The sequence below is a fragment of the Candoia aspera genome, chromosome 1, assembly GCF_035149785.1.
Source record: "Candoia aspera isolate rCanAsp1 chromosome 1, rCanAsp1.hap2, whole genome shotgun sequence".
In the NCBI taxonomy this organism is placed as follows: Eukaryota; Metazoa; Chordata; class Lepidosauria; order Squamata; family Boidae; genus Candoia; species Candoia aspera.
The window spans coordinates 226,663,488-226,682,864 of record NC_086153.1 but is presented as its reverse complement, the minus strand read 5'-3'; the positions used below and the strand labels follow the sequence as shown (position 1 = coordinate 226,682,864).

Here is a 19,377-nt window from a genome sequence, read left to right as displayed (position 1 = left end):
AATTAGTGAAGGATACTAGAATATGACAATGTTCTGAATGTGGAACAAACTATTATTTCACTATTATTTAAGGTTAGATTTCGAAAAAATGAGCATGGAATGAAAACAAAGACGAGAGAAAGTAGAATGACTACAAGATGAGAAAGTATGAGTCATTATGAAAAAGTATTAGAAGATAGATCAATCTTCCAACAGAATAGAAAGAGGATGTGAAAGCTGCTTGGAACAGAGCAAAAAGAAAAGTTTGAGTCAGATAGATTGCCAATGCAACAAAGGTGTATGTATTTGAAAATTTGTGTTCCAAAGACCAAGGTGGTTGCAGTTAACAAGGAAATTGAGTGAATGATTGCAAGTTATACATAAAAGTCACAGAATTAGATGAATTTGTATACTTTGGTAGAATGTCTACTAATGATGGGAAAATGGATGGAGAGTTTTTAAGAAGTAAAAATGCTGGACTAATATGTGGGGTTTTGTGAGGAATGTATGTTGGGTAGAAGAATAGAAAGTGGTTGTGCATAAGAATGTGCTTCTGCCCACATTCCACATAAGGAAGTGGAATGGTTATGTCAGGAGAAACATGGAAGTAAACTGAATGCAGTGGGTATGGGATACTTAGAGTTAAGAATGAATTGGTGCTGAATGGTTGTGAATAGAATACAAAGTGAGTGACCAGTGCAAATGAAGTATTTGGAGATGGTTTGGTCATAGAGCGAGAATTAACGAGAATCAAATAGTAAAACAAATGTTATGAAAGAAGGGGAAATAGGTTGAGTAGAAGGGGAACACAAAAAGTCACAGTTGCGTGGAGTTGAAGAGATCCTCAAAATAAGAAAAGCGAGAAGTTTAAGGAAGAAAAGGCAATGTATGAAGCAATGTATGGATGTTGTGGAAGCAAGGATGGTTTTGAAGAACAGAAAAATAAGGAGAGGGAATGGTTCCTGTAAAATAGAAATAACTGTATTTCCTTTTCTTATCTCATGCCTTAATTCCTTTGCGCTGCTCTTCGTTTGTGCTTTGTATAATATTGCTTAACCAAAATGTTCACATGCATGCCTGTATATGTATGTATGAAGGAAGAATACTATGGGGGTAATACACACTCTATCACTGCTGTTTTCTGAACTTGCCACTCTATTGTTACTCTATCCATGATATTTCTGGAGGAAGCAGAAGAATCTCTGAGCTTCAAAAGAAAGTGTAACACAACTAGACATTCTACTTTATGTAATTCATAATGGTTTTCTTAGTACCCAGTCAGACATTACGTGCTTCAAATGCACCAGGATTGCCACTGGTAAATGCTTCCATGGGTTGAAGTTTCTAATCTCAACCATAACTAGTAGAAGCAGTACTGCAGGGACTGATTGGACAGCATGTTGCTACTGGCTCTGCTATAAGAACCATTTAATCCAATTCACAAACATTATGGCCATAGCATGGATTCCTCAAAGGGCAAGCAACTTGATACTGTTTTAATTTTAATAGCCATCACACAATATTTATGTTTGAAATCTCCCATAGCTCTCAGCTCATTCAGGAGCTTTATCAGTAATGTAACATCCTGAGCTTGCAACAAAGTTATCTGACTGAAGAGATCACCAAACTCAGTTTTACAAACCTATACCACTTTGTGCCTATATATGGATACACAATAATTCTGCGTAACAGATCAACAAATAATGAGAGTACGGCAAGTTTGTTTTCCCAGCTGTTGGGAGCTGCCAATATGAAACTAGGAGTCACTTAAATCAGGCTGAGAGTCACAACAGACATGTTATCCAACGAGTGGGACAAATCCCTGCTGGTACTTTTCCTGGCATCCTGCAAAGGGCAACAGAACAATACCAGCAGCAGTATCCCCGTCTTCTATTCAGTCAGACTGCATGTCGTAGCATGCCTGGATCATCACTGGAGAGCTCATACTGGAACTTCTCAGAACATAAATAGCCTGCACAATACACAGCTTTAGCAACGGACACAGCATGAAAACTGTGTCCTTTCTGTGCCTTGCCAGATGCTCATCAGATAAACAAGAACCCATTAATATTTTATTATAAAGAGGAAAAAGACATTACTTGAGATAAAACAGCATCATATAAGAATGGCTTTCCCAGTGCCAGTGGCTCACTTACTCCTACCGGCAATCTGAAATCTCTGTTACAAACTCTCTCGTGTGATACTGGAACAAGTAAACTCCCAGATTTACCAGACCAGGTACTGTTAATTTGGCAGAGACTGGTGTTGTTGCAGCAGACACGACTTTGTCAAATTGTGCTGTTTCTCCCATAACTTGTGGATCGAAGCCTACTCCTTGGAAGGTAATTAAAGCAGAATCTCCATCAAGGATATGGATGGGGACATCCACCTATGCAAAGAAAAAAAGAAAAAAAAACCTGCAGCTAGAAGAGCAATGACCATAGTAAAAGAGTGATTAAAATTAATCCTTCTGTCAATTTACCCTGGGGAAATGATGTGTGTAGCAGAGCATGGGGTGTTGGGGCGGGGGGTGGAGGGGAAGCAAAATAGGATTGTTCAAACCAAGGTCAAGAACTGGGATTCAGAAGGTGAAATTAGTAATAGCTGTAACAGCTTAAAAGTTGGAAGGACTAAGAAACAGCTCATAACAGAAACAGACACAAAGCAGTTTTGCTGCAGTGAACAAAATATCAGAATTTAATTGAATAAAGGAGTCAACAGAATCTAAGTTCTAAAGCTGTACAAAATTGGATTTGGCAGTTCAGATGATTTAGATGTTCCTGTGCGTGTGCAGAAACAGCTTTTTCCTAATCGATTTGGAAATCTGGAACAATCTAGTTTCACTCAGAAATCCAAACTGGACTGATTTTCCAAATCAGATAAACAATTTGAATCAGATTTCGTGTAATTCATGATGGCCTAATATGTTTCAACTGGCTAGCTGGATGGCATCAAGAATGGCAAGGAATATAATTTCCTAAAGGAAAGTGCTTAGTCTTAAGGATAACTGCCTTACCGAGTACATTTTGGCTTCCAGTGGGCAAAAAACCCATTCAGTGTGGGCTGTTAATCCAGGGCCAATCTTTCCTCTTGGGTTCAGGCAGGTAAAAACTGCATGTTGGTGATTCTCTGTCTGTAACTTCATCAGTGCATCCACCTGAATTTCATAGACTGCACTGGTAGAACCTCCATTATACAATTCATAGATCTGCAGGAAGGAGAGACCAGTTCCATTTATTCTATTGGCAAAGAATATTAAATATTTTCTGCTAAGATGTCCATAGGTACCACAAATATCTCCATTTTGTATAAATCCATCCTCTTACTCCTCTGTTGTATAACCACAGAGGAAAATTAATTTGGCAGATATTAATAGTTTAATATTAATTAATTTAATATTAATATTATGAAGCAATCTTAAAATTTAAAATATATGCTTATATTAATTATAAGAACGTAAGCTGAATGAATGAAAAATATTCCTTAGCAGGATTCCCAAGCTATTTGTCAATAATATTACTTTGGATTTATATATGTATGCATATATATCTATCCGGTGCCAAAACCTACAAAAGCAAACAAAATAAACAAAGATCATCACACAACAGGGGAAACACATAACCGACCAAACAATATACGTCAAATGGGTGTAGAGCTTGGGGAAATGACCATATTTTTAAAGATTGCCTAAAAGTTTGCATGGTCAGGGTGGTCCAAAGCTCCAGAGAGATAACATTCCAAAGGGCATGTGCCACAACAGAGAAGGTGCACTTCCTAGGTCCCATCAGATGACATTGCTTAAAGAATGGGACATGACGCATGCCCGCCCTGCTTGGGCAGGCAGAAATAATGGGAGAGAGGTTGCCCTTCAGATAGCCAGGCCGTATGCCACGAAGGGATTTGTAACCAGCACTTTGAACTGCACTTAGAAGCTCACTGGTAACCAGTGCACTTGCACAGCATAGACATTACATGGGTGTACCAAGATGCATCCATAACTACTTGTGTCGCTGCCTTCTGGACCAGCTTTAGCTTCCAAAATATCTTCAAGGGCAGCCTCATATAGAGCACACTGCAATAGCTCACATGTGAGGTGACCAAGGTGTGAGTGACTGAAAAAGGACTCACAGTCCAGGAAAGGGTGCAATCAGTGCACCAGGTGAATCTGTACAAAGGCCCTCCTGGCCACAGCTGCCACCTGCTCAGTCAGGAGCTTTGAATCTAGGAAAGATTGGAGACTTAATGAAAATTGTCCAGAACCATGAGGTTCACCAATGGTTTCTTGAGGAGGGGTGCACCTCTGCTTCTTTCAAGACAAGCAGAACTACCTCCTCTCCAAAATGAATTTACCACTGTATGGACCTAACCATATGTCACATCCTGGGAGGCCTTAACCAACCAGGAGGGACTTTGATCTAAAACACAGGTGGCCATACTAACAGACCTAAGGATCTTGCCCACTTCCTCTGGCATCACAGGGTCAAACACCTCTCAGGTAACAATACAAGACCACCCCTTTGATAACTCAACAAAATCTGCCTAGTTGGAGTCTAACTCAGAGTGGATCTGAGATACTTTTTCTGCCAGATGCCTAGAATATTCCTCATAGATGCCTAGAATATGAGGAACATTCTTGGCATCTGGCAGAAAAAGTCCCTGTAGCAGGGAATGGGTCACTTTAAATAGGGCAACCAGCCAACTATCTGCAGATGTAATAAGAGCATTTTGCCACTCTCATCACTACAATGTAATCTCTAATATGAGCTCTTACACATGCTCACCCGGGTTTACTCTTTGCCTTTCTTCAGCAGTGCTGTAGGCATTGAGATGTTGTTTCATCTCTTGCTCCTTGGAACATCAAGAAGTACCAGAGGATCAATGCAGAGAGAGTCTGCAGAGGCACAATCTGACCCAAGGCCCTCATCACACACCCATTCCAGGAAGGGATTAAGACCTTGGTGGAACTGCCCACCAGATTCCCAGGAAAACCCCAAGCTCCCTCTGAAACTATCCAGGTCCATTAGTTGCAGAATGATGGCATAGGTCCTACCTTCCTGCAAGTGGGGTGTGGGGGTTGTGCAGCACGAGCAAGCCAAAAGCAACCAGAGAAACAAGGCTGTCTTTTGATGACTCACTTGTTTAGGAGAATTGTGTGTGCCAATAGCAATGGGTGCAAACACATGTTTAGCTGAAGTGAAGTGAATATAGTGGCATCCCAGCTTCAGGGTCACACCAATGAAATTCAGCTGCAGATGCAGAATAAAAAGAAAAGAGGTAAAATAATAGGTTGTTACTTGTACCATACAGGCTGCATTCATACCAACTGCAAACAGTGCCTTCCACCACCCTCATTCTTGAAAAAGTTAAAGCAGTTCTAGGGAACAGCCCAGCAGCATTCTCAGGGATTCTCCTCATTAAACCTCACACCAAGGATACCTCTACAATGCTCCACTCCCATGTTTGGCTATGATCTAAGTAGGATACAGGCCCTCCAGCCAGGACCCTGGTTGGGCAACTGATAAGGCCTAGGCCAAATGGCCTGAGCCAAGGGAGCCCACCCAAAGACTTTGCACACAGGCACAATTAAGCCTATCTTTTTCAACATGCAAAACTCTGGCTTTTCAGCTGACAACAATTCATGGAAGGGAAAAAAAATACAAACAAAAGGGAATACAGTACTTCCAGAAGAAATCCTGAGCGTGTAATGGACATCTAGCAGAAGATCAGTAAAGCATGAGGGAGGAATCCACTGGGGAATAAGGGGAGTTGGATTTTAACTGAAAAGTTAGGGAAGGGGGGAAGCAGGAAAGGCAAGTTGAGAAAGACTTGGAGACCAAGGAAATGAAGAAACCACCAGTAGTGTAAAATGAAATAATATCAAATAAAAATAAGCACTGTGATTTCCATTTTTCTCAGGAAGGATACCAAGTTGGGATAAGGTCTCCTTTGCCCCCATCCACAAATGACACAGAGAAAATCACATTCTAACTTGATTGCCACCAAACCAGAGAGAAGGTGAATCAAATCACAAGACAACACTTTTTCCAAACAGTGACTGCTAAAGAGAAAATTCTGCCATGAGTACAACTCAACCCCATTGTGCCTGGAGTAGTAACAATAAGGATGCTTACAGACAAAAAACCATAGGTCTCAGATATGTTACGGTGAGTATGTGAATGATAACAAGCACACTCCATATCCAAGACAAGGCCATTCCACCAGTGCACTGCCTCCTATTGCTATAACAGCCAAAGAAGTTGGTGTGGCCTTAGGAAAGGCTAATATGACCTCCTGCTGGGGAGTTTCTGAACCTCTCCACCTAATATCATACCAGAATTTCTCGACCATGTGAGACTTTTAGTAGGACTGGAAGTCGGTCAGTGCCAATGAAATCGTGTCTGGCAGAGGAAAAACAAACATAAGTATTAGAAAAATGCAAAAATGAAGCCATTCCAAGCTCTTAACTGAAGAATCTGATCTCAAATAAGAGATCAGGAACAATTCTTTCCCTGTTGCAGAGCTGCACTGTTGCATAAAGAGCCTCCTGGGCACAAGGATAGCACTGGACAAGAAAGAACAGTATAAAGTTAACATAGAGCTGCCTTAAGTTCTGAACAAATTCAAGACCCTGGAGAAGGTAGAATCATGCAGTCCTCTGCCTCGGGAATGGTGCTGAGAGAACTTTGTGGAGATTTCATACCTCGGGTGATCATAACAGGGTCCCAGACTGTGGGTTAAGTTGATATGCCCTAGCTAGCATAGGAGGGGATGTTGACATCTGGGTAAGATCAGTTCCCACATGAGGAAGGAACCATGGTGTATGATTACCTGTAAGATAGGTGTATAGCTTGCTCTTGCCCTGGAAGAAGCTTTCCTGTCTTGGGAGAGATGGTGAAAAGCTGATTATCCTGGACCCGCATCTGATGCAGCTCACTGGGATCAAACTCAGCATTTTCTGCCCAATATTCCATGTCAATCTTCTGGTCAGAAGGAAACAGAAAATCCCTACAAAAGCAGTTAATGTCCAGAAAAAGAGGAGGAAAATGCATAGATCTAATCTTCAGAAGACAGAATTACATTCAAATGCCAGGAGACTATCCAACTGACAAATATCCTCAATGCTGAGCAGGCTCTGATTCTTCTGCCTTCAGTTGATGGCTATCAATGGCCCATTCTTATCTTATCCAGTATCCAATTTATGATTAACCAGATCCAGGAACCTTACAATGTAAGTTCTCTATACAGTGCTCTACAGAATCGTAGATGGTAGCCATCTAGTCTTCTTCTCAATGCAAGAAAGACATCGCTACAGTATCCTGGCTAGCAAACCTCTGTCAGTGATGAAGAGCCCATTTCCATCTCCCCAGGTAACTGGTTCCATTGTCAAATCTTACATTCACAGCCATTCTCTGAACCCTCCAGACAGAATAAATCAAGCACCACTGAAGATGTAGTTCAAATAGAAGCTTTCTTTACCTGCATATTCATGAATTATGGCTCAATATTATTTATAAATCGGACTACTGTGGCCTGTTAAACAAAGCAAGCATAAGGGGTAACACTTGTGCTTAACTGCAGAGAAATTTCCCCCAAAATTTCATCATCCATACCATCTGACATGTCCTGAACTACCAAGTGCAGGAGGAAGATAGTCCTTAGTGCAAAAATTCTGAATTCTAGAGAGAAGCTATTCCTGGTTAGGAATTCAGTGATTGAGGATTACACACCAGTTCACAGGTATCATTCCACTGTTCTGTACCGTCAGCACAATCACAGAGGGTTCGCATCCGACTGGAGCTGCTCCAAAATTGAAATTCACCATGACAGGAGTGTAAACTGGGGGGATTCGTTGAGTGCTGCAGGATGAAGAGAAATAGAATGTGAGAAGAACAGTGGAGGAATCGTTCCTTTGTTCCCCAGCCCCAGAATCTGGCTTGCTGACATATTTTCTTATATCTTGTTTGACAGCAAAAGAAAAGGAAAAGAAAATATTGTTGCAGACTGTGATGTAATGAAGAGTGTTCCTGTATGGAGGAACTGAAGGCTAAGAGCTGGTAAGAGAATAAAGGATTCTTACCTGTGCCTGGTGGGCACTCGGAAAGTGAGCTCCTGTGGTGTGGGCTCTCGCTCCAGATACTGGTTCAGAGTCTCCAAGGAAAAGAGCCGCCAGAGGTGCAGCTTGCTGATGCCACAGGCACTGCCTGTCCCACAGGCGTCAATGATGCAGATGGAAGGGTAGATGCCAGTTGCTATTACACAGCAAACTAACTGCTTTTCCCCCAAAGGGTTTGCAGCTTGCATATGAAGCAAGAAAACAATCAGTACAACACCCTTACTATCAGAAGTACAAACATATGGCATTTGGGATGCAGGAAATGGTAAGAAAGGGACTTTGCTTTCAGTTGCTGCTTGTAATTAAATGAGTTACGGTCTTATGTCTCCTCTCTGTCCAGATCTGGCCTACATCAATTTCTGCTGATGTAGACCAAAGTGGTAGCAAACAGTAACTCTGCTTCCCTTGATAAGTCCTTCACAGTCTTCCACCACCAGGCACAAGTGGGGAAAAAGTGGAATTTGTTCTATTTTTTTCTCCATTCCCCATATATCACACAACTTTTAAAGTAAATTAATCACTGGATTAAATGTACACTTCAGCAAACAACAGGAATAACAGACAACCTCTAAAATCATCAAACATCAGAAATCATAGGCTTCCAAAATGGAATGGAAGGGATAACTACTGGACTGAATGGGAAGAAAAGAGGTCTTATATTATAAAATAAATGCAAAATAATCTGTTGGTGGCGAAGGCACTTGGTGAAGCCCATGATCTTTTATCTCCCATTACAGAATGTTTGAGGCAGGATGACTGCAAATAAAAGCCTCACTGGAAGCATCCTTTTTTTTTTAATCTGTTCAATTGTGCCCAATTCTTGGAGATTGCCTTGACAAGTCCCTGCAGTTTTCTTGGCAAGGTTTTTTAGAAGTGGTTTGCCATTGCGTCCCTCCTAGGGCTGAGAGAAAGTGTCTGGCCCAAGGTCACCCAGCTGGCTTTGTGCCTAAGGCAGGACTAGAACTCATGGTCTCCCAGTTTCTAGCCTGATGCCTTAACCACTACACCAAACTGGCTCAGAAGCATCACTGATGTCCTTCAAATATCTGAAGAACTATATATTCTTCCCGTTTACTCTTACCTCCTTTCCTACCCCACACCTGTCTTTCGTTAAACCCTTATGCTATCTTTCCACTATCTTGAAATTTCCACAAACCTTGGAGTCCCCTAGGTGTGTCAGTGCCCCCTTTTGTTTCTGGTGCTTCTTAAATGCTTCTCCTTTGGTTGCATAAAATCCACAATGACACCTTGAGATCATTAACTTTTAGGCTAAGTGGGGTTTCACCCATAAAAATAAGGGCTAAAGGATTTCCTGTTTTAGCCCTTATTTTTAGCCTTCACTGGATTACACACACTTTAAACTCTTTCGCTTTAAATGCCTCCAAACTCAAATTCACCATAAAATTAGCTGAAAAATCAGTCCCACCCCTCCACTGATACCATTACCTCAGTACTACACCAACTGTGGCAACTGAAAGGCACATTTCTTAGGTTGGGGAAGGACTCTGGGCCATTTGCTGTGTCCCTAAATCAAGTGTATATATAATGCTCCCTTAATATCAAATCAGACCGTGGGTATATCTGGTTTAGTATTGTCTCCACTCTGACTGACTCTCCAAGCAATGAGCCAAAAGTCCTTTCCATCCTCGACTCTCTCATAATGATGCTAGGAACTGAAACTGGGACCTTCAGCAGGTCCCTGAGATAACACCCCTTTTGAAATTCAATGGGCAAAACCATAAGATAGCAAAATCCAAAAACCAATTTTCATACTGAAGGGAATCCCTAGCTCTTCTTGTGGCTTCTCCTAATTCCTGGCCGCCATTCTAGTTTTGGAGCACAAAAGCCAGTTTATCTTTTAAGAGTAAAATGGCAGGATTATTCTCTTCTCCATCCAATCTCCCACATAAGGAATACCTGATGATTAAGAAGAGCTCTTGACCCTAAACCCCAGGACCAAAATTTCACCAGAGTTGATTAGAATGTGGCAGAACAGATACGGGGAAGACAAATAACAAGTTCTCTCTGCTTTCCAACTTTACAGTTCAGGTCAGACATCCATTAAGTTACTACTGAATTGTGTCCCGCACAAATTTTCTATAAGACCACCATGTGTCAAAGTAAGGGGAGCCTTTTTTAAATCTGCTGTGGATTTGCCTACTTCCCATCACACATACACATTGCTTAGTTGCTAGGGCTGCTCTGATGTCACTAGCTGCTCCCAGACTCTTACCTTTTGGAGTAGAAATGGCACAATGGATTGTCCAGGTGTAGCGTAACTGGTGAGCTGGTTTTAGAGTTGCTTGCAAGAAGATCTTTCCCCGAGCAGAAACTGTCCCTTTGTAGTGATCAAGATCTATTGCTGTGAATGGGGAGTAGGAGAAGAAGAAAGGAAGCAATGGAATTACTAAGGCTAGACTTCCAGTGGTACAAAGCACCATTGCTTCACATTCTCATTAAATACCTAAGGGGTCACTGGCAACTTCCTCAGGATCACATGGTCCAGTGATTGTTTGTTCTACATTAAGGACATATTTTAAGCAGCAGGTCCCATTGTTAAATAAAACAAGGTTACATGACTGTGTGCTACCAACCAGGATGTTGCCAACATCTATCTGTTTCTCTTCTGCCTACAAGCCAAACAACAGAGAAAGATATTAAAATATATCCATTATAGATTGTCTGTGCAAATAAGTTATGGGATTAACGATACTAAAAGAAAAAGGTTAAGTCAGTGTTTTCATTAGGACATATATTCAATTCAACCTGACATACCCGGTAGGCGTCCTCCATTAGGCTACACGGCACTATATAGCAGGTATACCCACTTATTACACTCCATAGCTCCGTAGACGGCTGAATGTCATGTGGGTGTGCTTCAAATGGCAGCCACCTTCTTTAATGTGGTTATATTAACTCTTCATAGTGTAGATGTCACTTACTGTTATGGTGCCAAACGATCCCTCCCCAATAATTCGCAGAACGTAGCGAATGCTCTTTGGAGTCTTGTCATCCAGCATTTCTTGGTCTCTCCACACTATCACCCAGGTCCGCAGGAGATATTTGATTTGTTCACCAGGAGTGAAGGTCCATGTCTGAGCCTGAAATCACATGCACAAGAGGCGGCTAAGGGACACTGAGATTACTCTTTTCTGGAATGGATCAACAAGTTGTTAGAGTCATAGAGGAACCCAAAGCAAGCTTCCTTTTCTCTTTTTTCACTGCTAGTATCTTACTACTTTTACGTGCAGAACCATGACGGTGTGGATGCATTATTTAGCAAGGCACTTTAGTACTTATTATCATATTTGGCTCAAGGAAGACTGCTAAATGTCCATGTAACTGTCCTATTTACCAAAGCTTCATTGGGTAGTAGTGTCCCTTCAGCAGGCTGGACAGACAGAAGCTTTTGGTCAGACTGCTGGATTTTCCATCTGAAAAGCATAGGTAGCCGGGTACAGTTCTTGATGGTGAAGGTACGTGAAGAGCAGGTGCCCACGCATGTGGGTTTGAAGTACAGGTTGCCATCACCTTCCAAGAGTAGTGCCAGAGGCTCAGCATTGCTCTGAAGGAGAATCTCCTGATGAAGCAAAGATCAGTAGATATGATGAGCCAATACTGAAAACTATCCATGAAGGTTCAATTGAGTCCTAAGCTGGCATGAGCAAGCTTGAAAAAACTGGAACTATACAAGAAGGAAATACCTAGGCAATTTAGCCAAAGCAGTTCTAATACTACAAAGTTCTCAAAGTGTCCTTAAACATACGCAACTGCCATCTCCAAAACACATTCATGGATTTGGACTGACAAATGACAAAACGCTAGACATTGAGAGAAGCCAATGGGAGATCCAGGGTCGGGGTGAGGGGGAAAGATAATTCCCAATTATACATCTTTGCTGCTGGCAAATTAAGTGATGCTGTTGATGTCCTGGAGTCTGTGGGATTCTGGATGAGGAACAACAGGCTTCAACTGAACCTTGGTAAGACTGAGTGGCTCTGGGGTTTTGGGCTTGCCGGTTCTGAGACGACCCATCTCTGTTACTGGATGGGGTTGCACTGCCCCAGACAGACCCAGTGTGCAACTTGGGGGTCTTCCTGGACTTGCAACTCCTGCTTGCAAGTGGAAGTTGTGGCTAGGAGGGCCTTTGCACAGCTTCATGTCATGTGCCAGTTGCACCTGTTCCTGGATCGGGAGGCCCTGTTCAAAGTCATTCATGCCCTGGTCACCTCCCAGGTAGACTACTGTAATGCACTCTACATGGGGCTGCCCTTGAAGAGTATCTGGAAGCTTCAGCTGGTGCAAAGTGCAGTGGTGCAGGCAGTTATGTGTGTCCCTAGAACAGCACACATTACACCTCTGCTCCACGAGCTGCATTGGTTGCCAGTTCACTTCCGGGTCCAATTCAAGGTGCTGTTTTTGACCTTTAAAGCCCTTCATGGCATGGGCAAGGTTATCTGAAGGACTGCCTCTTCCCAATTACTTCTGCCTGTCCCAGGTCAGGTCTGGCAGAAGAGGTATGCTACGGGTCCCATCTGCTAAGGAACGTCTAGCGGGATCCGGGAGATGGGCCTTTTTTGCCGTGGCACCCACCCTGTGGAACATCATCCCATCCTGAGGTGAGACTGGCCTCATCCTTGATGTCCTTCCATAAGTTCCTCAAAACCTGGTTATGTCAACAGGCTTGGGGGCTCATGGAAATGGGGATTTAATGAGTGGCTACGCTGCGTGTAACATCTAATGCTCTCTCTAGCCCTTTTGTTTTTTCATAATAATAATATTAATGTTTTAAGTGTACAGTATTTTTGTAATTAGTTTTAAGGCTTTATCGTACGATCCCCAGAATCACCTTTCTGTGAGATGGGAGGCCTATAAATATGATAGATAGATAGATAGATAGATAGATAGATAGATAGATAGATAGATAGATAGAAGATAGATAGATAGATAGATAGATAGATAGATAGATAGATAGATAGATAGATAGATAGATAGATAGAGGCTGAGCTAAAAGCAAAAAGTCCAGAAGCTACACTGCCAAAGGATTCTAAATAGCAACCATTCGCCCCCACCCCACCCCCAATTAAATTCTGCTCTATGTTCTGGATGACATGAGGGTGGATAAGCCCATTTCCTTCCTTCTTCCATTTAGTTAGTAAATATAATAGGAAATTATATTTGCAGACATTCCTAAGATTCAGCCGTCTTCTCTTTTTCTTGAGAAAAAGGGGGGGGGGGCTTACAAAATAACACATTGCCCTGAGCGAAGGAGATACCTAAATTGTTGGTGCTTATTAAACTACATAATGGCTCCTACACTGATATGGAACAGAAGAGTTTCTTCAGCTTTAGAAACTTTGCCAAAGCTGAAATAAAAGTACTAGGGAAAGGGTGCCAAGAGGATGAAAGGGGCATGACAGCATGATAAAATAGGGCAAAGAATAGAAAGAAAGGTCGCTGTCTCCTTGCCTACCTGTGTGAAAGAGGAACAGAAATTGAGATGCAAGAGCAAGGTATGCTGTTGTATGGCTGCCTCTGTGGGGCAAGTTGAAAGGAAGAAGATCTGGTGGGCCCCTGGAACAATATATCCACAGCTGGGCTTGACCAAGACAGAAGGGCCTTTTTCTCGGCCCATGTTAAAACTTATAGCCGTTGTGCCCACGTTGCAGAGTAGCATGCTGCGGTATGTGGTGACATTCCGACACACCGGAGGAAAGACCTAGGAGACAGGAAGATGTTTGGATTGGAGGAACAGTCCCTCTGTGGCTTTCCTCCTTAGCTTCTGCACTTTAAAGGAACTTCTATTAAAAAGGGACGTGGAAAGTCATAGTGACCACATGCAATTTATCGAATCTAGCTCAACTTGCAAGGTGAGCCCCGCATATCGACCAGCAAATCCCCATAATACAGATCCCAAACATGCCCAACCATTCGGTCATTGCGAACTACCACTTGCATAGAAATTAATTAATTATTAATTGATTGCGGGAGAAGTCACTGATTTGGAAGCTAGTTTAAGGCTCCAGCCAGATTCGCCTTCAGAACACTGCATGCTAAGTTACCATGTTGTGGCCTGCATTTGTCCTTCTGACACCAGGTATGAGGATATGTACCAGCCTCCAACTCCATCTCTGTCTCTTCCTCTTCATTTTAGGCAGATTGCCTACTCCGTGAATGGATGTTTCATTTTTCAGACATATTTCACATTTAGCTAACCAAGCAAGTGCTCAATGCTTTATTTCAATTTTACATTCTTTTAAAACATGTTTTCGTGCTCCTAAACTACTCCAAGAAAGCAGAGAGTTGCTTGGCTGCCTTATAAATCAGCACATCATCACTGGGCTCAGCCCATTCAGCTTCAAAAAAGAAACAACAACTTGGCATTTCTAACACCATGGAAATGCAAGTAGTGTCTAATCTGTTTCGGATATGGTTAAAGCACCAGCCAGGAAATGCTATCTTAGAAGCTCTGATTGGTTCATGCTGAGAGGGAACAAGAACACTCTGCCCACCCCCTCTGCTCCTTGGCCCCATTTCTCACTTCATCAGGGGGTATACAATGCAAATTTTTGCCTAGATTTGTAATTGTGCAAAACTCAGAAAAAATTCAGTTTGATCCAGTGAATTAAATGAATTCATTACATTCAGGATCTCACAAAATGTTCTGGACAAAATGCAACATTTCAAAATGGAAACAACAGAACTGGATCTCTTGAGGTTGTAGACACTCTGAATAATGGGTGTAAAGTACTGTGCTCACAAGTAAGTGACTATCAATGAGAAAACTTCTTCTACTCCACAGTCTATCTACTGTGGATGACAAGCATTCTCCACCTTGTGACAGTCCAAGGTGTACTGTGGGATGAAGTGCTGTCGCCCAGGTTGAAAAGTATGTCCATGCAAGTGGATGGTCAAACTCCAGGATGGGCACATAGTGATGGGCTCCTCAACATTGTTGTAGTGTCTCAGTACCTGCCAGTGAAAAGAAACAGAGCAAGGGAAGCCTATTAATATGTACTTCAGAGTGGTGTTAAACAAAGGGGTTCCAAGTCAGAATTTTACACCAGAATGATGATAGAACATGCCCTTCAACAAATTTCCTGCTGATGAGATTTACTACATGTTTAAACCAGTTCCCTCCCACCCTCCTTTGTAAGGACATGGCAGTTGAAGAGAAGGCCAACATATTACCAACATATTTCACACCAGTCAACCACACCAATGTGATAGGGGAAATTGTTACAAACTCTAATGGGCTGAGAAGGTGCATATGCTAAAGGTCAGCACTTTTAACACTGATTTCTACCCACCTTGTAGAAAGCAAAGCCTTCCAGTTCTGCTGCATATAAGGAATTGACCTGAGGAGGCCGGAAAGTGATGAAGAAAGCCATATTCTTCAGAGATGGGATGTCACAACTCTCTGGGATCACCTGGAAAGGACTCTCTGGCTTTCTTGTCCATATAACAGTGACTTTCCCCTTTGTATGATTGGTCACACAGAAAGGAAGTGGCTCTATGTCCTGAAGACTTGCACAACAGCCAAAATCAAACTCCTTGATGCTAAGGCTGACATGGGGAGGATATATAGTGAGGTCACTGCTTATACCATCGTGGAAGTATTCAACCATGGGCTCAATGACAGGGTATTCCTCAGGGGGTTTGTCCTGCAGGATCTTAAAAACAGAAGAGATTTAGCATTTAAACAAAGGAGAAACTGCTCATTCTTCCTCACTGAAAGTAAGGGCAGAATTATATATCCATGTCCATGGGAAAGCTCAGGTTATTCAACAAGCCAGGAGTATCTAGGAATTATGACAGACAGGGTGAAAGCCTACAAAATTTAGTATTTTGAATTTACAGTGGATATCCATGCTCATAGTATATCCTGGCAACTATGATTATACAACAGCAGAAGCAGCGGTAACCAATTCATGTGCCAGGCTTCCTTTTCAAGGGAAGTAGGGCTGTATAAGCCTGCCTCTCATAATATATACTTTACCTCTGGTGGGAGTGTAAGAGCTCCATTTTCATCTACCAGCAGCTTGCCTTCCTTCAGCATGGTGCCCAGGATGTCTGGGGGGAAAAAGGTCAGTCCTCTGGCCATATGTGTCCTGTACCTGCTCAGGTCCTTCAGTTTCAGTGGGTTTGGGCTTGTTGTTTCTGTGTGGCAGGTCCCAACCAAATCTAGGAACAATGGCTCCTGACCAGCACAAGAAAGAAAACAGTCTATTTCACCTGTGGGTGGTTTTTCCCCCGGATTAGAGCTCTGCCATTTTTCCTCAGCAGAAAACCTTTAATGTTATCCAGTCTGCACTGGGATGCACTTTTCTGTAAATTGTTTCCATCCCACAATTCATACAGCTACACTTGGACTGGGTCTCATAGCTAATAGAGGCCATTACACTTCATCAGTGTTGCCTATTTTGAACAGTTGTCTTCTGCTTTGAATATAATTCAATAGAAGAGGAAAATGCAGGATTTTTTAAAGCATATTCCTGGCACTCTTCATTTTTATCTGTTCCTCTGAAATGTGAGTAGTGGTTTAACTGCAAAGAAGCACTTTGTTCTACCCTTCATTCTGAGTTCCACCTAGAAGTGTCATCTATACAATTTGGCACAGGACAATGAGTGAAATTCCAGTTCTCTGCTTACAAAACTCACAACATCTAGCATAGTGTAGAGGAGAAAATAAACATAACAAACAAAATGGAGGTTGTATTTTTTTCCTCCCTGTCTATTGGACGTGACCAGGGTCAAACTCCACTCCTCTCTTTGCCTAATCCTATCAGACCCAAATTTTCTCCCAGACAAAGCCAAATTAAACCAAAGAATAGAAGCCTCCCCAACTAGCTCACAGTACAGCCCAAGGGCAGCCCTAATAAGGGAGTTGCAACACAGTAACAAGATGAGAGATCCATTCTCAATCAGCCTGGTGACCTCAACATTTCATCTCCTTAACAATGGACTTCCCCAGTTTCCTGCCAGGTACCTGGACAAGGACCTGCCTAACTTCCCCAAAAGTTGCCAGCAAATCAGATCCCTAGGATTTTCTGCCTTGTAGTCTTCAACTTCTATAAAAATCTTTGCTTTCCCATTGTTCAGGGTCCCTCTTTCATATAAAGCAGGCACCCAACGTTTGTTGCCATAAACAGCTCTCCTCCTCAGTGTTGTGCCTGGAACTTCTGAATTTTCCATGACAGAGGAAAAAAATAAAACATATCAGAGCCTGAAATTTAGGCCCAATCTACCGGCACCCAAATCGAAGCCAGTACTTTGATTTAACATAGAAATGTTATCCAAGAAGTGAAATAGGAGCTACTGGCCTGAGACAGAAGGAACATGTGATACAGGATAACCAGAGTTGTTTGATAAGGCATAGCCCTGGACAGAATAAATTATTCTATCCGCTCAGTGAAATGGTACTCAACCACCATGTAGTTGACTAGGGGGGCACAATTCAGATGCCAATTTCAGAGCAAGATGTATCCTAACCCTCTTACCTGATGATGCACAAGGCATACCACACGCCGGTAACATATAATTGGATGTGTAGGCTGGAAAGTCACCTTCAGTGTGATTGTGGACATTCCATTCAAGACCCCATAAGGACGGTCAAAGGAAAAAACACTCTGTGTGCAATCAATGTCGAACTGATAGTAAGCTGGAACATCGGAGGTGTTGGTGATGTCTAATGGCTGAATTAAGTATTCACCAAGGTTAATACAGCTGAAGTAAACAAAGGGGTGCTGAAAAGTTACCGCAGGACCTAGAATGATAAACAAGACCAACTTTCATACTGCTACTTCCACTACCACCAAGGAAGGGGATTTTTGTGCAATAAAAGCTCCCAATCATTTGTTTTACTCTGAAGAATGGATGTCATGCATGTTTTCTATAAAATAATTATCCTGGTCACCTATTCTTCAAGGCTCCCAAATATATACAGATCCATTCTCACTCATATGTGGAACAGACATAGACAGGATCAGTTTCTTTCTGTTTGGTGAGCAGAGTTCAGTTTTCTACAGAAAAGGATCATTTCAGATATTTCTAACAGATAATGAATAGTTGTATCTGAGATAACAGAAAATAGTTCACAGGGCAGCAATTTTTTAGGATTGAAAATAACAGAAATCTAAACAAATCAGTTTCTGTTGGCTACAAATATATTCCCAATCAACTTCAGAAAAATGTTGTATGTAATATGATTAGAATCCAGTATCAGGCAAGATTCTGTATCAATATTCACTGAGATCAGAACTGAGACATAGGAATAGGTGAAATTCTTTTTTGCTCAGTTTCTCTTTTTTAAAATATTAAGGCCATTTAATTCCATTTCTGTGCCTGCCTGCATTTCTGTGTACATATTTCCTAATATGCATAGCTATAGGCAGCAATTTGTTTTAATTTAAAGTGTTTGTATGAAACCACGTACATTTCCTCCAATATATGCCTTGTTTGAGTTTTTTGATGGGAGAACTGCCTTGCAAAATCTGGAGCAGTGAGGATTCCAAAATACACTTTGGTTTGCACACTGGTCTGAGAAGTGCACATCAGCTGAATTTGCACTGAAATGTGAACTAATTCCTCTCCAGTCCCTACTGATATGCCAGGACACATGCTTCACTACAGTATAAAGAAGTAAAGAGGCTCCTACCTTTGCATGATCCTGTCACCTTCAACACAGAATGTGCGCTATTTCCCAAAGGCACCACAGTGAAGTAATCCACACTTTTCATACCCACAGTGTGTGGGCTAAACCTAACAGGGATGACTGATATGCCACCAGCTTTAACAATGGCTTGGGTGACATCACAGGAAAATACACGATCACGAAGCATCGGCTCCTTTGTTCTGTCAATCCTGAATGGAGCGCTGACCTGCCAAGAGACAGACAGTTAACTCTCCCTCACCAAGCAAAGAAATTTGCTCTACATTTTGCAGCGTGTGCCAAGAAAGCCTGAAACAGATTTTCTCACTAGCTTGTCTTCTCTAACTTGAAAGTGTAGTTTTTCTACCTAAACTCCTCACTGGAAAAGAGACGGAAGGAGGCATCTTCATTGGCAAACTGTACGAAGGTAATGCCTGGCCAGTTTCTTACACTTGAGAAAATTGTGAAAATGTTCCATTATGTTCATGTGAATTGTCTACATACATACAGCATACATACATACAGCAGAGATGGCCCAAGAAGGTTGATGGTTGGAGAAAGTATTTCATCCAGGTTTCTCCCCTTATAACATAGATGGACAACTTCAAGCCTCTTTTCTCAAGCATCCAGAACC

At 42.0% G+C, this 19,377-nt stretch overlaps 1 protein-coding gene across 1 annotated transcript in view; it reads right to left on the bottom strand.

The window, feature by feature from the left end:
- The window catches only part of CFAP65 (cilia and flagella associated protein 65), a 45,020-nt gene that overhangs the window by 15,125 nt on the left and 10,518 nt on the right, over positions 1–19,377 (bottom strand). The window contains exons 5-21 of the mRNA XM_063288906.1: positions 18,750–18,972; positions 17,593–17,858; positions 16,092–16,292; positions 15,403–15,765; positions 14,927–15,064; positions 13,566–13,811; positions 11,448–11,672; positions 11,035–11,193; positions 10,557–10,722; positions 10,326–10,454; positions 8,057–8,273; positions 7,707–7,835; positions 6,808–6,984; positions 6,311–6,377; positions 5,115–5,225; positions 2,996–3,187; positions 2,210–2,368 (exon numbers count right to left, since the gene is read on the bottom strand). Of these exons, the coding sequence (XP_063144976.1) occupies positions 2,210–2,368; positions 2,996–3,187; positions 5,115–5,225; positions 6,311–6,377; positions 6,808–6,984; positions 7,707–7,835; positions 8,057–8,273; positions 10,326–10,454; positions 10,557–10,722; positions 11,035–11,193; positions 11,448–11,672; positions 13,566–13,811; positions 14,927–15,064; positions 15,403–15,765; positions 16,092–16,292; positions 17,593–17,858; positions 18,750–18,972 (3,168 nt within the window). The remainder of the gene's footprint in view (positions 1–2,209; positions 2,369–2,995; positions 3,188–5,114; positions 5,226–6,310; positions 6,378–6,807; positions 6,985–7,706; positions 7,836–8,056; positions 8,274–10,325; positions 10,455–10,556; positions 10,723–11,034; positions 11,194–11,447; positions 11,673–13,565; positions 13,812–14,926; positions 15,065–15,402; positions 15,766–16,091; positions 16,293–17,592; positions 17,859–18,749; positions 18,973–19,377) is intronic.